Source organism: Phalangium opilio, unplaced genomic scaffold (assembly GCF_054372755.1).
Source record: "Phalangium opilio isolate 3A_F unplaced genomic scaffold, DU_Popi_V2 ptg000209l_1, whole genome shotgun sequence".
Lineage (NCBI taxonomy): Eukaryota > Metazoa > Arthropoda > Arachnida > Opiliones > Phalangiidae > Phalangium > Phalangium opilio.
The window spans coordinates 10,679,840-10,693,971 of NW_028324217.1; the positions used below are offsets into that span (position 1 = coordinate 10,679,840).

The 14,132-nt window shown below is 36.8% G+C and overlaps 2 protein-coding genes across 3 annotated transcripts in view; both read right to left on the reverse strand.

The window, feature by feature from the left end:
- LOC149619106 (Fanconi anemia group D2 protein-like) overlaps nucleotides 1-3,178 on the reverse strand; it is a 25,928-nt gene extending 22,750 nt beyond the window's left edge. The window contains exons 1-7 of one of the 2 annotated variants that reach the window (XM_089855089.1): nucleotides 2,979-3,177; nucleotides 2,561-2,626; nucleotides 1,616-1,702; nucleotides 1,005-1,069; nucleotides 854-906; nucleotides 731-778; nucleotides 543-662 (exon numbers count right to left, since the gene is read on the reverse strand). In XM_089855089.1, coding sequence (XP_089711215.1) covers nucleotides 543-662; nucleotides 731-778; nucleotides 854-906; nucleotides 1,005-1,069; nucleotides 1,616-1,702; nucleotides 2,561-2,626; nucleotides 2,979-3,027 — 488 coding nt within the window. In that variant the 5' untranslated portion in view covers nucleotides 3,028-3,177. Of the gene's footprint in view, nucleotides 1-542; nucleotides 663-730; nucleotides 779-853; nucleotides 907-1,004; nucleotides 1,070-1,615; nucleotides 1,703-2,560; nucleotides 2,627-2,978 lie in introns of both variants that reach the window. The other variant, XM_089855090.1, reaches the window with a different exon arrangement.
- Nucleotides 3,179-8,181: 5,003 nt separating this feature from the next.
- LOC149619107 (uncharacterized) overlaps nucleotides 8,182-14,132 on the reverse strand; it is a 95,420-nt gene continuing 89,469 nt past the window's right edge. The window contains exon 2 of the mRNA XM_089855844.1: nucleotides 8,182-8,939. The gene's annotated coding sequence lies outside the window, so the exon portion shown is untranslated. The remainder of the gene's footprint in view (nucleotides 8,940-14,132) is intronic.

The window sequence follows — 14,132 nt, forward strand, 5'->3', positions numbered from 1 at the left end:
CATATATATATATATATATATATATATATATATATATATATATATATATATATATATATACGCCCGTTAAGGGGCAGATTGAAAATGAAGCAAGCGCCATCTAGTGAACAGAAATACAAACTCAAAGGTGACATTTTTTCATTGGCTGAAAACATTCTGACACTAAAATTCTGCCTCTGCGCATTTCTAAGCGAACCAATAAGATCACCCCTCATTCGTGAAAGCCCGGTTTAGAAACTCGTAAGGCCGTTGTAAATTTTGAATGAATTTATTTTTAGGTGTATTTCGTGTTTCGTAATTATGGGGACATCTGCAATATTTCTTTGATACCCCGAGATTGGAAATATCAGCAATTCATACTATATTCTCCATTATAGGTTTTGCTTTTCTACGTAGGAGGAATACTACTATTTTTACTACTATCCTACTAAAAAATTTCCCACTATGGAAAACAGCCTTTAAAATAGGAATGAGCAAAAAAATTCAATCAAGAACCATTCCTTTAAAATATTTTGAGTTCTAGTTGCAGTTTCCCTTGATACCTGGAATCGTCCAAAGCTAAAATTGTGGCTTGTTCCAACATAGTAATTGCGATTTTACTCTGAACTATTTCAACGCCCAGTAAAAGTTTTATCAAACAATCCTGTAATTTACTTCTTGCGCTAATTTAAAAAAAATAAATTAAGGCGCAATAATAATGATAGTTTTAGGAGTTTAATTATTTAATTACCTTTCGCATTCATCAACTGTTACGGTTGGCGATAGGCTTTTTTTCAACCTAATACAATTTTAATTAATTAATAAACACGTATGGTTTTAAAATTATTACGAAATAATTAATTAAGCTACCAACCATTTTAAGTCTTCAACACGTTCATTAAACTCTCTCACAAAATTATCGACAAACTAAACACGCGTAATTAAAAATAATTATTGTAATTAATTTCATTCATTTTCGAAAGACAACTTTGATATATCCAACCAATGATATATCGTTAACTTACATGGGTACCTATTTTAATTTTGAACTCGTTGTTCAAATTTGTTTGAAAAATAGCTTGGTCAACTTCTACATATAAAAAAGAAAATTTTATAACTAAATTTTCAATTAATTGGCCTTATTCCTGATCAACGCCACCGAGGCGTAGCGGCGTCTTTTGGAACTATAATAATACGGTAGCCAATTACAGGTGGAGGTGGAGTCGATGGACTCTGATGGAGACCTGTTATTTTCTATGTTTTGTTGATCTTTCTGAATCATTCATTAGAATAGCCAAGGCTTAACGAGCGATATGGTTTCAAAAGTATTAAAAGTTGATTTTACCTTTCTTATTCTGTCTAATATTATGAAATAAGTCTTTCAGGGTAAGTTTTCATTCGATTTTGGTCTATTTGGAGATTATTAGGTTAATAATAATTAGTTAAAACATGTTTTTTCAAGTTGAAGCGGTAATAATCAAAACATAGAAAAGAACAGATCTCCATCAGAGTCCATCGACTACAGCGCCACCTGTAATTGGCTACCGTATTATTATAGTTCCAAAAGACGCCGCTACGCCTCGGTGGCGTTGATCAGGAATAAGGCCAATTCTCCAAAGTGGAAGCAAGTCATTACTTATTTTATGCGGATCTTCCCCTCTTCCAAGAATAAACCCAGCTTTGCTTAACATTTCATTAAAGCAAGAATCATCTTTCTCACCACCTATGCTTGACAAAAACATGTTACACATCAGTAACGTAACATAAAAATTTTACCTACATTTCTTTATTTATCGCAAAAAATATATATCGTTCTTAGAATAATAGGGTTAATTTAAATCGTAATGCTTATGTACGCATATAGACTAATGGCACCCCATGTTATTTCCCTATAGAGCTTAATACAGTCGAAGGCAGAGGGCTGCCATTACCCTATTGTACAAAACCACAATTCCCAAGACTATCCACAGGGTTCATACAACTTTTGGAAAACTAATTTCCCTGAGTTTTCCAGGTTTTTCCCCATATACTTCCCTGAGTTTCCCAGGTTTTTCCCGTATATGGAGTATCCTATGGAGCATATGTTAACGAAGGAGGGGGGGGGGCATATAGGACTACTACATAATCAATGGACATCCCCGTATCTCTAGTAGAACCAGAGTTACGAGCCTCCAAAGTTAGTGTAATGCTATTCCTATAGAGGGGGGTATGTTTTTGAACATTTTGCTCAATTACTTGGCCCCTGTTTGTCGTAGCCCTAAGTTTTTAGTATGGTTGGATGGGGGACAAATTGGACTATAACATACTAAAAGGACATCCCCGCATCTCTAGTAGAACCAGAGTTATGAGCCTCCAAAGTTTAGTGTAATGTTAATCCTATGGAGGGGATATGTTTATGAACATTTTGCTTAATTTCTCGGCCCCTGTTTGACGCAAATTTCCCTGATTTCCCTGAATTTTACTAAAAATTATAAATTTCCCTGAATTTTCCCTGAGGTTTTTGCCAACTATTTATTTCCCTGATTATTCCAGGTTTTCCCTGTTTTCCAGGTTTGTATGAACCCTGTATATAGTTGGTTACCTGAATGTTGAGACGTTTTCTTTGAAACCTTAGATTTCTCACTGGGTACCACGAATTGTGATGACCCTACGCGTCAAATTAGTACATTCGTAAGCTTAAATATAACAATCCGGCGCGCTTTTAAGTGAAATATTGCCAAAATATAAGGAAAAAAAACTGAAGAGAACCGCTGATGAAAAGAATGTGCTAGTAACAGCAGGTGCATGCAAGCAATACCTAACAATTTGCTAATGCTACGTCTGCCTTTGACAGAAGGTGTGGATCAAATTCGAAGCTAATTAGGCATTGCCATGTTCTTATTGAATGAAAGAAACGCTTTTATTTAAAGAGATGGCCAACATGCCTTCTTAACCCCTCATCTCATCATGCTGGTGTGCAGTTTAGTTTAATTTGTAATATTATAATAGTTTTAACGTACTTTGTTGGGGCGATGAACGTTGGGCAGATGTCCCCACAAGAGAATCCATTTTCAAAACGCAAATACCAATCGTAAATTAATATTAATTGACAATTAATTATTGTTAAATGTCAACAACACTAAACCGCCTTCCGATACCAAAGCGCGCCTTTTTTAGATACAAGACACGTGACATCAATGATCACGGACAGCATTGGAAATAAGGCGGTGGCACAGGGTAAATTTTTTTTTTTTTTTTTGCTCCGTGTTTGATGACGAGCTAGGGTTTACAATAAACCTTACAGCTCCAGGTAATAGTAGGTGGACATGAAGGGAGGAGGGTGTGGGACTAAATACTAAATTTTGTGACCAGTTTAAAAATTAAAATGGAGAGGGGGTCAGTGGTCCACGGGACCACTAAAAGAAATCAAGGGTAATCAGAGTCCAGTTTAGTTTAGTTTAGAAGACGACGTGCCTTGGTCAATGGTCATGGACCAGTTTATTAATTCCAGCCCACAGGGGGGGTTGCTGGCCTAATGTCCAGTTTAAAAAACACTCTTATTTCCCACCCTGTCATTCAATATTAATTCTTCGACCAGGCTAGGAAATAAGACAGGTTTACAGGTCAAAAACCAGTTTATTAATAGCTCGGACCACTTTTTTTATTCAAAACGTGAGGGTCACTGGTCCCAATGACTAGTTTATTAATTCCTACTTTTATTAAAAATTGATATGGGGACCTCTTTAATTATTATCATTTTAACATAAATTTCGACTCCAGGAGTCCAGTTGTGTATACAACCCTAAGCCGAGAGAGATTTTTTTAGAAGAGAGAACGACCACAAGTCCTGGGACCAGTAGAAAAATAAAAGGGGAAGGGTCACTGGTCCCGGGACCAGTTTCATATTTAAGACATCAGGGGTCACTGGTCCGGAGGACTAGTTCAGAAATAAACCTTATTTCCAAGCCTGTCTTCGACTTTCTTCGTAGACACCAGAGCAGACGACTATGGAGGTCTTGAGCTATATGGGAACAGGGTTGGAAATAAGGTGAATTTTGTAAGTGGTCCTCGGGACCAGCGACCCCTCGGGTACGTTCAGTAACGAAAATCTCAAGGAAATCGCTGTTTTCTTGATGTGTGGTTGATGGGCTCGAGACGTCACAGTGACGTAAAAGGCTGTTGAACGGAAAAGTGACACTTTAAAGTTAGCGCTGGTTTAGAAAATGGAGTTGGGGAAAGGTCTTACTGGGCCTCAAAACGTTACGAAGCACAAATGGCTCTTTTTAAGTATAAACGAGCTTACAAATAATGAAATTGTTTAAGAAAATGTCTATTTGAATGGTAGAAGTAGTTTTGTAATGAAAACTAATACAATTACTGTAGGAATAACATTATTGGAATTTAATTTTTAAATCCCGCGCCAACTTTTCGTCTGTCAAGTGTTCATCAGTCAAACGCTACGTCACGCCATCAAAAAAACCATATCGATTAGTTGGTTTTTTTGATGGGCAAGCGCTGAGCATCATGACGTCAAAACCGGAAACGCGAAAAAGCGTACAGTAGGAAAAATCTCACATCGCTTAGTAAGCGCTGTCATCAAAGAGGGTTACTGAACGTACCCCTCATGTTGGAATTATTAAACTGGTCCTTGGGACCAGTGACCCTCGCATTAATTATTATTCTACCGGTCCCACTATAAATTAAATTTCTAAAATGGTGAGAATAAAAAACACGTAAAGACACAAAAGTAAAGAATATCTTCTCTCGCTATCAGTAAGCCAGATCAAAATCCTGTAATGTGACCATACACTACTACCTAATACTACTGACAACTAGTACTGGCTATGGTCTGGACTGTTGACTACAAGAAACTCATTCTAGAGTATAGACGCTAGACAAGATCAATAGTCAATAGACTACAAAACCTTTGTAGGGAAGTTGTAGCCAAGGAGTACTAACTACCTATGAGTAGAATTGGTAGAAAATGTGTTCAGCTAGAAAAATTCTAATAAGGAACCCCGAATTAATAAACTGGTCCCACCGTCTATTTTTTCCAAAAACCATAATTAATAAAGTGGTCCCTGGGACCACTGACCCCAAGTTTTGGAATAAATAAACTGGTCAGGGACCCTATTCTCTAACTACATTTGGATCGTTCCTAATCCAAATGATTTGGATTTGGGGTCGGCTCATCCCCAAATGACACTAATCCGTATTCTGTAACTCCAAATCCCTTTTCATTTGGTTCAAACCCTATCCAAACATTTGGCAAGCCAAATGGCCGGCCAAATCGTCATTTGGATAGCTCTTTTCCCCATTTTCACCCCGTTTGTGGCCGCCATTTTTTTAAGTGGAAAAAATTTGAGAGTGGGTTCTTTTTCGTGGTCATTTTGACCAGGGGCGTGCCAACATGAGCCAAAATTTTCTACTGGAGCGGGGGCAAAATGGCTGCCTAATGTTAAAGTCCCATAGAGATGAAAATTTGAGCGGGGGCCTTTGCCCCCGCTGCCCCCGTAGTTGGCACGCCCTGACATTTTCATGTTTTTTGAGGATTTGCTCAATAATTTTCCACCTTTTTATTGTCCCACAATCTATTTCTAAACTTGGCCCTTTTTTTAAGGCGGTGAAATTGCGCTAAGCCTTGGCTTACCGTTAATTTTTGCCTTTAAATGTTTGCCTCTCTTTGCCCGTTACTTCGCCTTCTCTTATCGTCGTATTTTTAAAGTTTAGACTTTGAAAGTAGTGCTTTGTTTTCTTAAATTTAACTTAATAGAGTAATATCGGTTACGGGGAGGATGACATTAAACTCCGCCCATTCGCCATTTTGGCGGCAGAATTTAACATGAGCTCTATAGCCACCAGAAGGTGACTCCATCTGTTGGCTTGTTAATTTCATTGGCTGAAAAACCATTGACGTCTCACCCCCCTCAGCAAATATTACTCTACTAGCCGTTACCCGCGGCGTCGCTCGCGTGTAATAAGAACTTCCATCTAAAATGATATAAAGAATGTGTAGATTTTACTGATGACTAATATTTTTGTGGCACCCTAGAAGCGAAGGCACTCGGCACAGTCCGTCAGCCCGTCGGGATATTTTTTATTACTTTTCAGGCGGACATTAAGGGTTTTTAAGTTTTTGGCCGCCATTTAAAAAGATGGCAACAAATTGAACCCAAAATACCATCCAGCCCGTCTATAGGTTAAAGGAAACCATTGTACTAAATATTTGTGAAATCGGTTGGAACGCGCGGACTTTATTGCATAGAGAATATTTTTTACATTTCTGGGCGCCATTTTAAAAGATGGCGAAAAATCGAACCCGAAAGACCATTCACCCCGTCTTAAGGTTAAAGCAAACCAGTGTACTAAATATTTGTGAAATCGGTTGAAACGCGCGTACTTAATTGCATAGAGAAGATTTTTTACATTTCTGGGCGCCATTTTTTAAGATGGCGGCGGATTGGAAAAATCTTTCTTAGTACGCGCCTACTACTTATGAGTAACGTTCCTGCAAATTTTCAGCCTTCTAGGGCCAGCGGTTTGGGCTGGGCGTTGATTATCTGTCAGTCTGTCAGTCAGTCAGTCAGTCAGTCAGTCAGGACTTTGATTTATATAGATATAGATTGTATAAGATTTCAATATTATAATTGCGTTAAACGTCGGTATTTACGAATTCAAGGGACGCGCCTTGCATTTGAATTTCGTTCCCTCGAAACTACCCCCTTTCTTTTTCTTTATCACCGCCTCGCTTCAGCCCCGAAAACACAGCTGTAGTGAGAAATGATGTTATTTACTAAAAATGTATGCGGTCAGTGTGTTGTTTTTGCATTTTAATCCTTCTAATCGTGGTGCGCGTCGAGGTTTACGAATCCAACGTGTGTTGCGAAATGAAAATCAAGGGTGGATACTATATGATTTATGCTTTAAAAGGAATTTGACCGCGAAACTCAAGCAAAACGGGTTAGCCTTAGGCCTTGCCAAAAGTTGACTGAGCTATAGTAAGCCTTCGTCAGATTATCACATGTCATATGATATAAGAAATTGACCCTCGGATATCCTGTGACTAGGAGATGGTTATAAAGTTACTAAGCATGGGCGAATACCAGTTTTTGACTGTCGAGACGAATATCGAATAGTGAAAAATTTTCTTATCGAATACCGAGACGAATAGTTGTTTGGGAACCGAATATCGAATAATTAGGCTTAACTTAAAATTGCCCTTATCGAATAGTTATCGAATAGTCAGAAATAGAAGGATTAATTAAAATCAATTTAAATTATATTTAGAATTTAGATGCGCTATAGAGTAGTAGCACTTCAGGCCTATTTTCCCATAGAAACTTATACATTAAAAAGTGTAACTGCCATTACTTTTTTAAAACATTTTTAGGGTTAATATTTTTGTTTTCTTGAATAGTTAATCGAATATTTAACGAATAGTAGGCCCGAATAGTAAAATTCACTATTCGTTATTCGTTCGAATACCCGAAAAGGGGCTTATCGAATATCGAGACGGTTATTCGTCTCGATATTCGATCGAGTTATTCGTGTTACTCGAGTATTCGCCCATGCTTAAAAGTTACTAACTCTCGATTTTGGAGGTAGATACTGTCTAGTGACACTTAAAGTAACGATTTAATCTTATAAACAGACTACCATCATAATCCCATATCGTAAATTAACCGATGTTGATATCAAAGCTTAATAATTTTTTTTAACTCCACGAATCTTAAATATCAACATCAAAAATTATCTACTGAAAGAGATAACTACTTATATTCCATTCAAATTTCTCGCAACATTTCAAATTGACGAATAGAAATGTGCAAATGAAGTTCAAACCGATTAATTGGGCAAATTGCTATATTGGTCACTGTTACTGATCACAGATAGATTTGCGTCCTTCTGTAGTGTTTATTATGCTTGTGAAATGGTAAGCGAAATCTGTGATTAAAGTTTAAAATAGACATGAGTAAAAAGTGCTTCAAGTCATATCAACTCGATTACCGAATATCTAAATTTGACCAAAATTAACAAAATATTCTCTTCATGATTAAAAATCTTGTTTGAAGCAGCAAGCGGCCATCTAATCCTTATTTACCTTCTTTTGAAAAAAAAGTAGGTTGATACCTCTTTCAGTAGATGATTGATTGCTATTTCAGTTTCATTGAGTTTAAAAAAAATTGCTTCCACCATTGGTTAATTTACAATATTGACCAATCGACAATCACAAATTTTACTAACTAAATTAAAAAAAAACGGTTCAAAACTTTATTAGTTTTGAAACGAGTTAAATTCTAATATTAAACATATGTACTAGTTAATTCCTCCTAGGTAATTAATTTATTGCCTTAGTGAAATTAATTTTGAATTTTATATACACAAAATAAATGTTTACTTGTAAAATTTAAATGTAAAATGTGTGCATTATTTCCCAATTAATAAAAGATATCCACCTATTTTTCATTCAAATTAATTTCCCACTTAATATTAATTAGGCCTAATAAGCTTAAACTATCAAATTAATTTCCCACTTAATATTAATTAGGCCTAATAAGCTTAAACTATCAAATTAAGAGGTTTCTTAATTTTACAAAATTATTACAATCTAACTTGCAAAAATCCAAGGCTTAAAAACATTTTACTTTTATATTAAACGCTGCAAAAGAATTGACCAATAAACGCTAAGTAAAATTACGTAATGAAAGAGGAAGTGACGTACATTTGGTTTGGATAAAGGTTTGGCGGGAGATCCAAATGTCGATTTGGATTTGGGTTAGAGAATACGGTTTTAAGGTGGAAGGTCGCACTTTTAATAGGGCGTTTTTGAAAACTAGATGGCGCTGGAGGGCCACCGGAATGCTCATTATAAATGCAAATAATTATGAAAAGTACCGTCCTTTTTCAAACCATAAAAATCACAATCCGACCAATGATCTGTAAAAGTGTCTCGAGTCTATTTATAAATTTAACATTGTCACCTTTAACAGGGAGAAGTCTTAAAAAAGGCGTGGTCACTCCCTGCTAAGTTGCTATAGCTTTTGCTAACTACCAAAATGATCTCGCTTTAACGAAAGGAATATAAGGGTAAATACCAGGTTATCTTGGAAAAATATAATAATACTATACTGTCTATCCTACTATTCAGGCCTCGTAATAGAAAAGCTGGGGATGGGAATGATTTTTTCGCCTGAAGCGATTGACTAATTTTAAGCATAGAAAAACATTATGCTCCAGGGATATTGCAAATTCAAAAATAACAGTCCTTTGCATGGGCAGGTTGTGTAGAAAATGTCCAACTTTAACTTTTTCTGTGGCTCGTGCTATACTAGCTCGCGTTTTTGGCCCCTATGAGGGGCTAATCACTCTTAGATTCTTTGTACGGTTTACGAGTAATCATTTTAGCACTGCAAAGGGCAGCGGTATTATACACCGAATACGCTGAATGACTGCCCCTCGGAAAAACATCTCACTGACATATGCAAGTTCAGGAACGAAGAGTAGGTAAAGAAGCTAGCTTCTCTTTATTGGGGACTCTGGGGAGCCCTCGCAGTTCACTTTTTCGTAGAAGTGAGTGGTGAGAGAAGGCTAATGAAAAGAGAGCTTTCTAAGTGCCGCGACCTATTGTCCCGGTAGAATCAGTATCTTTTACTCCCTCAAAGTTTCAAGAAAAGTACCTCTTTAGAAATAAATTCAAACGAAAAAAACAGCAACTAATTGATATTCTGATCGGAAAAGCTAGAAATATTTGTTATATGTTGCAGACCGTAAATTGAATCTGAGTAATTTTAAGTAATGTAATTAATATAATTCGATATGTATTATTCGAGCCGCATGTTGGCTACTCAGTGTCGTTATTTCACGCCAGTTAATGCGATTTTTAGAGGCGTCTAGTTTCAGTTTTTTTTAACTTTGATGATGTACGAGGGATCTTTACACAATTTACCTTTCGAAAAGTGTGGGTCTAGAATTTTTCTCGAAACAGTTTTTTTCTGAATAATTGTATTTTGCGATATCTTGAACATTTGTCGCTCTTTGACAAAGAAAAGAGTCATCGCGGGTTATGATACGAAGGAGTATAGAACTCATAACTCAACTTATACTATTCATTTAATAGATTTCAGACTAGGAGGATTGATACCATTAACACCAGGAGGCCAGTCTACTTGGTACTTCACTTTGTCCGCCAAGTACCCGGGCCTACTGGTGTAAATGGTATCAATCCTCCTATTCTGAAAACCATGTGTAGCAAAAGCATGTGTGCAGGCTAAACATACTGAGACTGCAATAGCTTTTACGACCTGAGAATGAATATTTCTTTTGCCTCGGGGCGCGGACCCATTAGGTTGGGGTGGTAAGGGGTTTCGTTATTGGAAATGGGGACCGAACGATGCCACTGATCTTGAAACGACTCCTATTTTGTATGCCTACATATTTTGTTGCCTGAACTTCTTCTATTTAAGGGGGGGGGGAGATCATACAACTTCAAACTGTATTTCTTTTTAGTGGGAAAGAATAAGGCAAACTGGGAAAGGTATCGGTGTGTCCTATTCTTTATTCCTTTCAAAGAAAAGATCTTTGGTACCCTTAATGTGGTGGCAGGCAACACCAACGTTATTGTAGGGTGAGGCTGGGCCTGGACCCAAGTCCACGCCACAAGAAATATTACTAAACCAAAATATAAAATCGCGACCATGGTGCCACCTATTATTTCATCACCAAAAAGTGGTTTTTCGTCAATAAATAATTAAGTATTAAATATAAATTTATAGTTTTTGTTGCAAGAAACGAATGTATTTATGCTATATTATTTGAAATTTCAATTTCGAAAATTGCCTCACTGGAAACGAAATTAAACGGGAACTGAGTCTCATTCTATTATAGTTAATAAAATAATTTTAATTAATTAACTGAAGCAAGAGGCCTTTACATAAAATCCGTATGTTGCCGGGGGAAAAAGCAGAGACGAAGGCTATTCTTCCCTCCCGCGAAAAGAAAATGTTGCCGGGGGAAAAAGCAGAGATGAAGGGCGTTCGTACCCTCCCGCGAAATAATTTATAGAAAGGCCTAGTCCAACTCTCAATTTTATATTGGGAACAAGGTAAGGTTTCACTAAAAATTGTCGAGAAAACAGTTTGTCGATAGCTTCTTTGCTTTTGAAATAAAATGGGAACTAGTTTACTCTTTTTTGGAGTATAATCGGGAACTTCCACCTTAAGCGCCCTATCCAAATGGAGCCGATCCAAACGTTTAGATTTGGATCATCGTCCAAATGATTTAGATTTTTAGAGAATAGGGTCCCAGGTCTCCGGACTGGTCCCAGGCTTTGTTCTCGCAATAGAACCAATAAATTTTGCTATATATATTTAATATGTTTATGTTTCGTGATTTTTTACGATCATCGAGTATTAAAGAATAAAAAACAAAATTAACGACAAGACACCAGTTTTACCTTTGTTGAACTAGCATTGCAATATATTTTAATGACATAAGTTAAAGTACTTGTCCATAAGTAGTTCAGCATCAAAGCGTCTTCAGTCCACGTCTTCATCAGAGTCTTCGCTGTCTTCTTGCATATTAATTTTGAGAGGTTCAATTGTGGTTTCGATGATGGAATCTTTTTCCCAATACTCATGCATCTGGGGGTTCAATAGTCAACTTGACTAGTAAAAAAAATGTCCCAAACATTCGTAAACCATGCGTCTCACTAGTCAGTGACTACTAAAAAAATTGGGATAGGGGGTTCACTAGTCAGGCTGACTACTAAAAAAATATCCTTATGTAGAGCCCTGGGCAGAAGGCGGTTTTTTGGGCTGGTAAGGTTTCTGCCGGTCTCGGCCGGTCCGGTCCCGATTCGCCGCTTTTCATTTCGCCGCCAAGAAGTTCCGATTCGCCGCTTTTCATTTCGCCGCCAAACGGGACTCATTTCACCGCCAGTTCATTTCGCCGACTTATTAAGATGAGATTTTCGAATGTCATATACATAAAAAAAAAACTTTATTTTGACATAAATGTAAAACCAAAGGTAAAATTAATAAAAACTGTCTTTGTGGACAAAGACTAGAAAAAGTAAACGATAAGAGAAGAAAAGGGAATGACCGAAGTGCCAGATATTAAAAAGTTTCAGTTTAATGACATGATTATAAAACATCAGTTATTTAAAAAATACTTATCTTCGTTTTTTTTTTCACCAAAATTCTATTTGCCCAAAATATTTTATCATGAAATTTTGCATTATTTTGGGAAGGGTTCGCGTGAAGGAATTACTATATAACAAACACACGCGACATCGGTTACACGTACCCTATATGGTCATCGTAGTCCTTGGAAAATATTTTAGGGTTATATAAAGGGATATAAGGGTTATTTTGAAATACTATATACGTTTTAAATACGTCTTAATAAAGTGGAAATACATAGACAGCTCGCCGTTAGTCTGTGTTCACTTACGTTTATCGTGAGCAACGTTTGCCAGTCTTCACACGTTCTCTTTCGACCATAATTCAAAATTTCATGATAAAATATTTTGGGCAAATGGAATTTTGATGAAAAAAACGAAGATCTTTATTTTTTTAAATTAAATGTTTTATAATCATGTCATTGAACTGAAACATTTTAATATCTGGGACTTCGGTCATTCCATTTTCTTCTCTTATCGTTTTTCGCAAAGCGGCGAAATGCGACGGCGCCGAAATGGATGGGCGGCGAACTGAGACTTTTTTTGGAGGCGAATTGGCGCGGCGGCGAAATGAATAGCGGCGAATCGGGACCAAACCTCTCGGCCGGCGGTAAGCGCAGTGAAGGAGGGGGTTCGGCCGGCCGCTCTAAACTCGTGACTCGTGAGATAGTCATTCCGTCCCACTATAGCTACCTTCCCCCATTCAACTAACACGCAGTGCCTCTAGCCGACTGAATTGAAAACTCTTGGCGGGAAATTCGCGAATGGTAGACTGGCAGTTTAAAAATGAGGAGCGCTACAATTATTGGTAACGAGTAAAAATATAACTGGATATGCTGGCTTCGTTTTAGCATATTAAAGTACAATAGCAATTATTGTATTTATTATTTTAGCGCAAGTACAAATAGTTTTAGTCCAAATGCAGACTTACTTGTTTATGCAAAACTAAGAAGAAGAAAATCAAAATGGTATTGAACTATTTTTCATAACGGGGTCCAAAGATGTTTTGATATGGTGCTTTTGAAAACACTCACATTGTAACTTTAAAATTTGTCGCTAAAAATTAATTAAGTTAAGTTTATTTTTGTTGCACATTATTTTGACTTTATATTTATATTTTGTTTTAATTCCGGTGATTTTACGAACTTGTATTAAGATACCTGTGCTGCGCACCAATGCGAAACAGTACAATTGTTCAATTGACAGCTGTTTTAGATTAGATTGTCATCGAAATTGTTTCGGAACTTGATCCATTTTGGAAAAAAAATGTAGATAAGGTTAATTAGCTGCAAATTATGTTAGTTAATTTATGAACCTTTGATGTACTATATATGTATTTTAACTTGGATTCGTTTAATTTTTATACAGGTCAGTAAATCTTTATTTGTTAGTAATTGTTGGCATATACAACAGTATTTGTGGGCTTGTGGCTGAGGTATTTTTTTTAACATAACGTCATGCCTTAAAAGAACGGCCTTTTCCTAAATATAAAAGAAAAAATATTAGAAGTAAGTAAATGATCTCTTATTACAGAATAAATAGCATTTAATTAGTCTTTAAAACGAGGACTACTGCGACATCCGCCATTGGTTAAGTGGCGTCTGCTAAACCGAACCACTTACCCTTACAAGATTGGTTGAATTCTCACAGGCGGAGAGAGGTTAACCAATGGTGGCGCAATAGTCCTCGTTTTTAAGACTAATTAAATGCTAATTATTTTGAAATAAGACATCGTGTATACTTTTGTTTAATATTTTTCCTTTCACATTTAGAAAAAGGACGTTCATTTAAGGGATAATGCTATGTTATCTAACCCTTCCCTTTAAGTCTCGATAAGTTCGAGATTGCATGAAACCATAAGCATATCATACCACCCGTAAGCGTGAATCGGGGGGGGGGGGGAATTTAGCCACAGGCATTGTCTGAGTAAAACTCGCGACACAGGTCTTCCTGGTGGCACCAAAGGGAAACGCTTTTCAAAATCGCGCAAGGGATG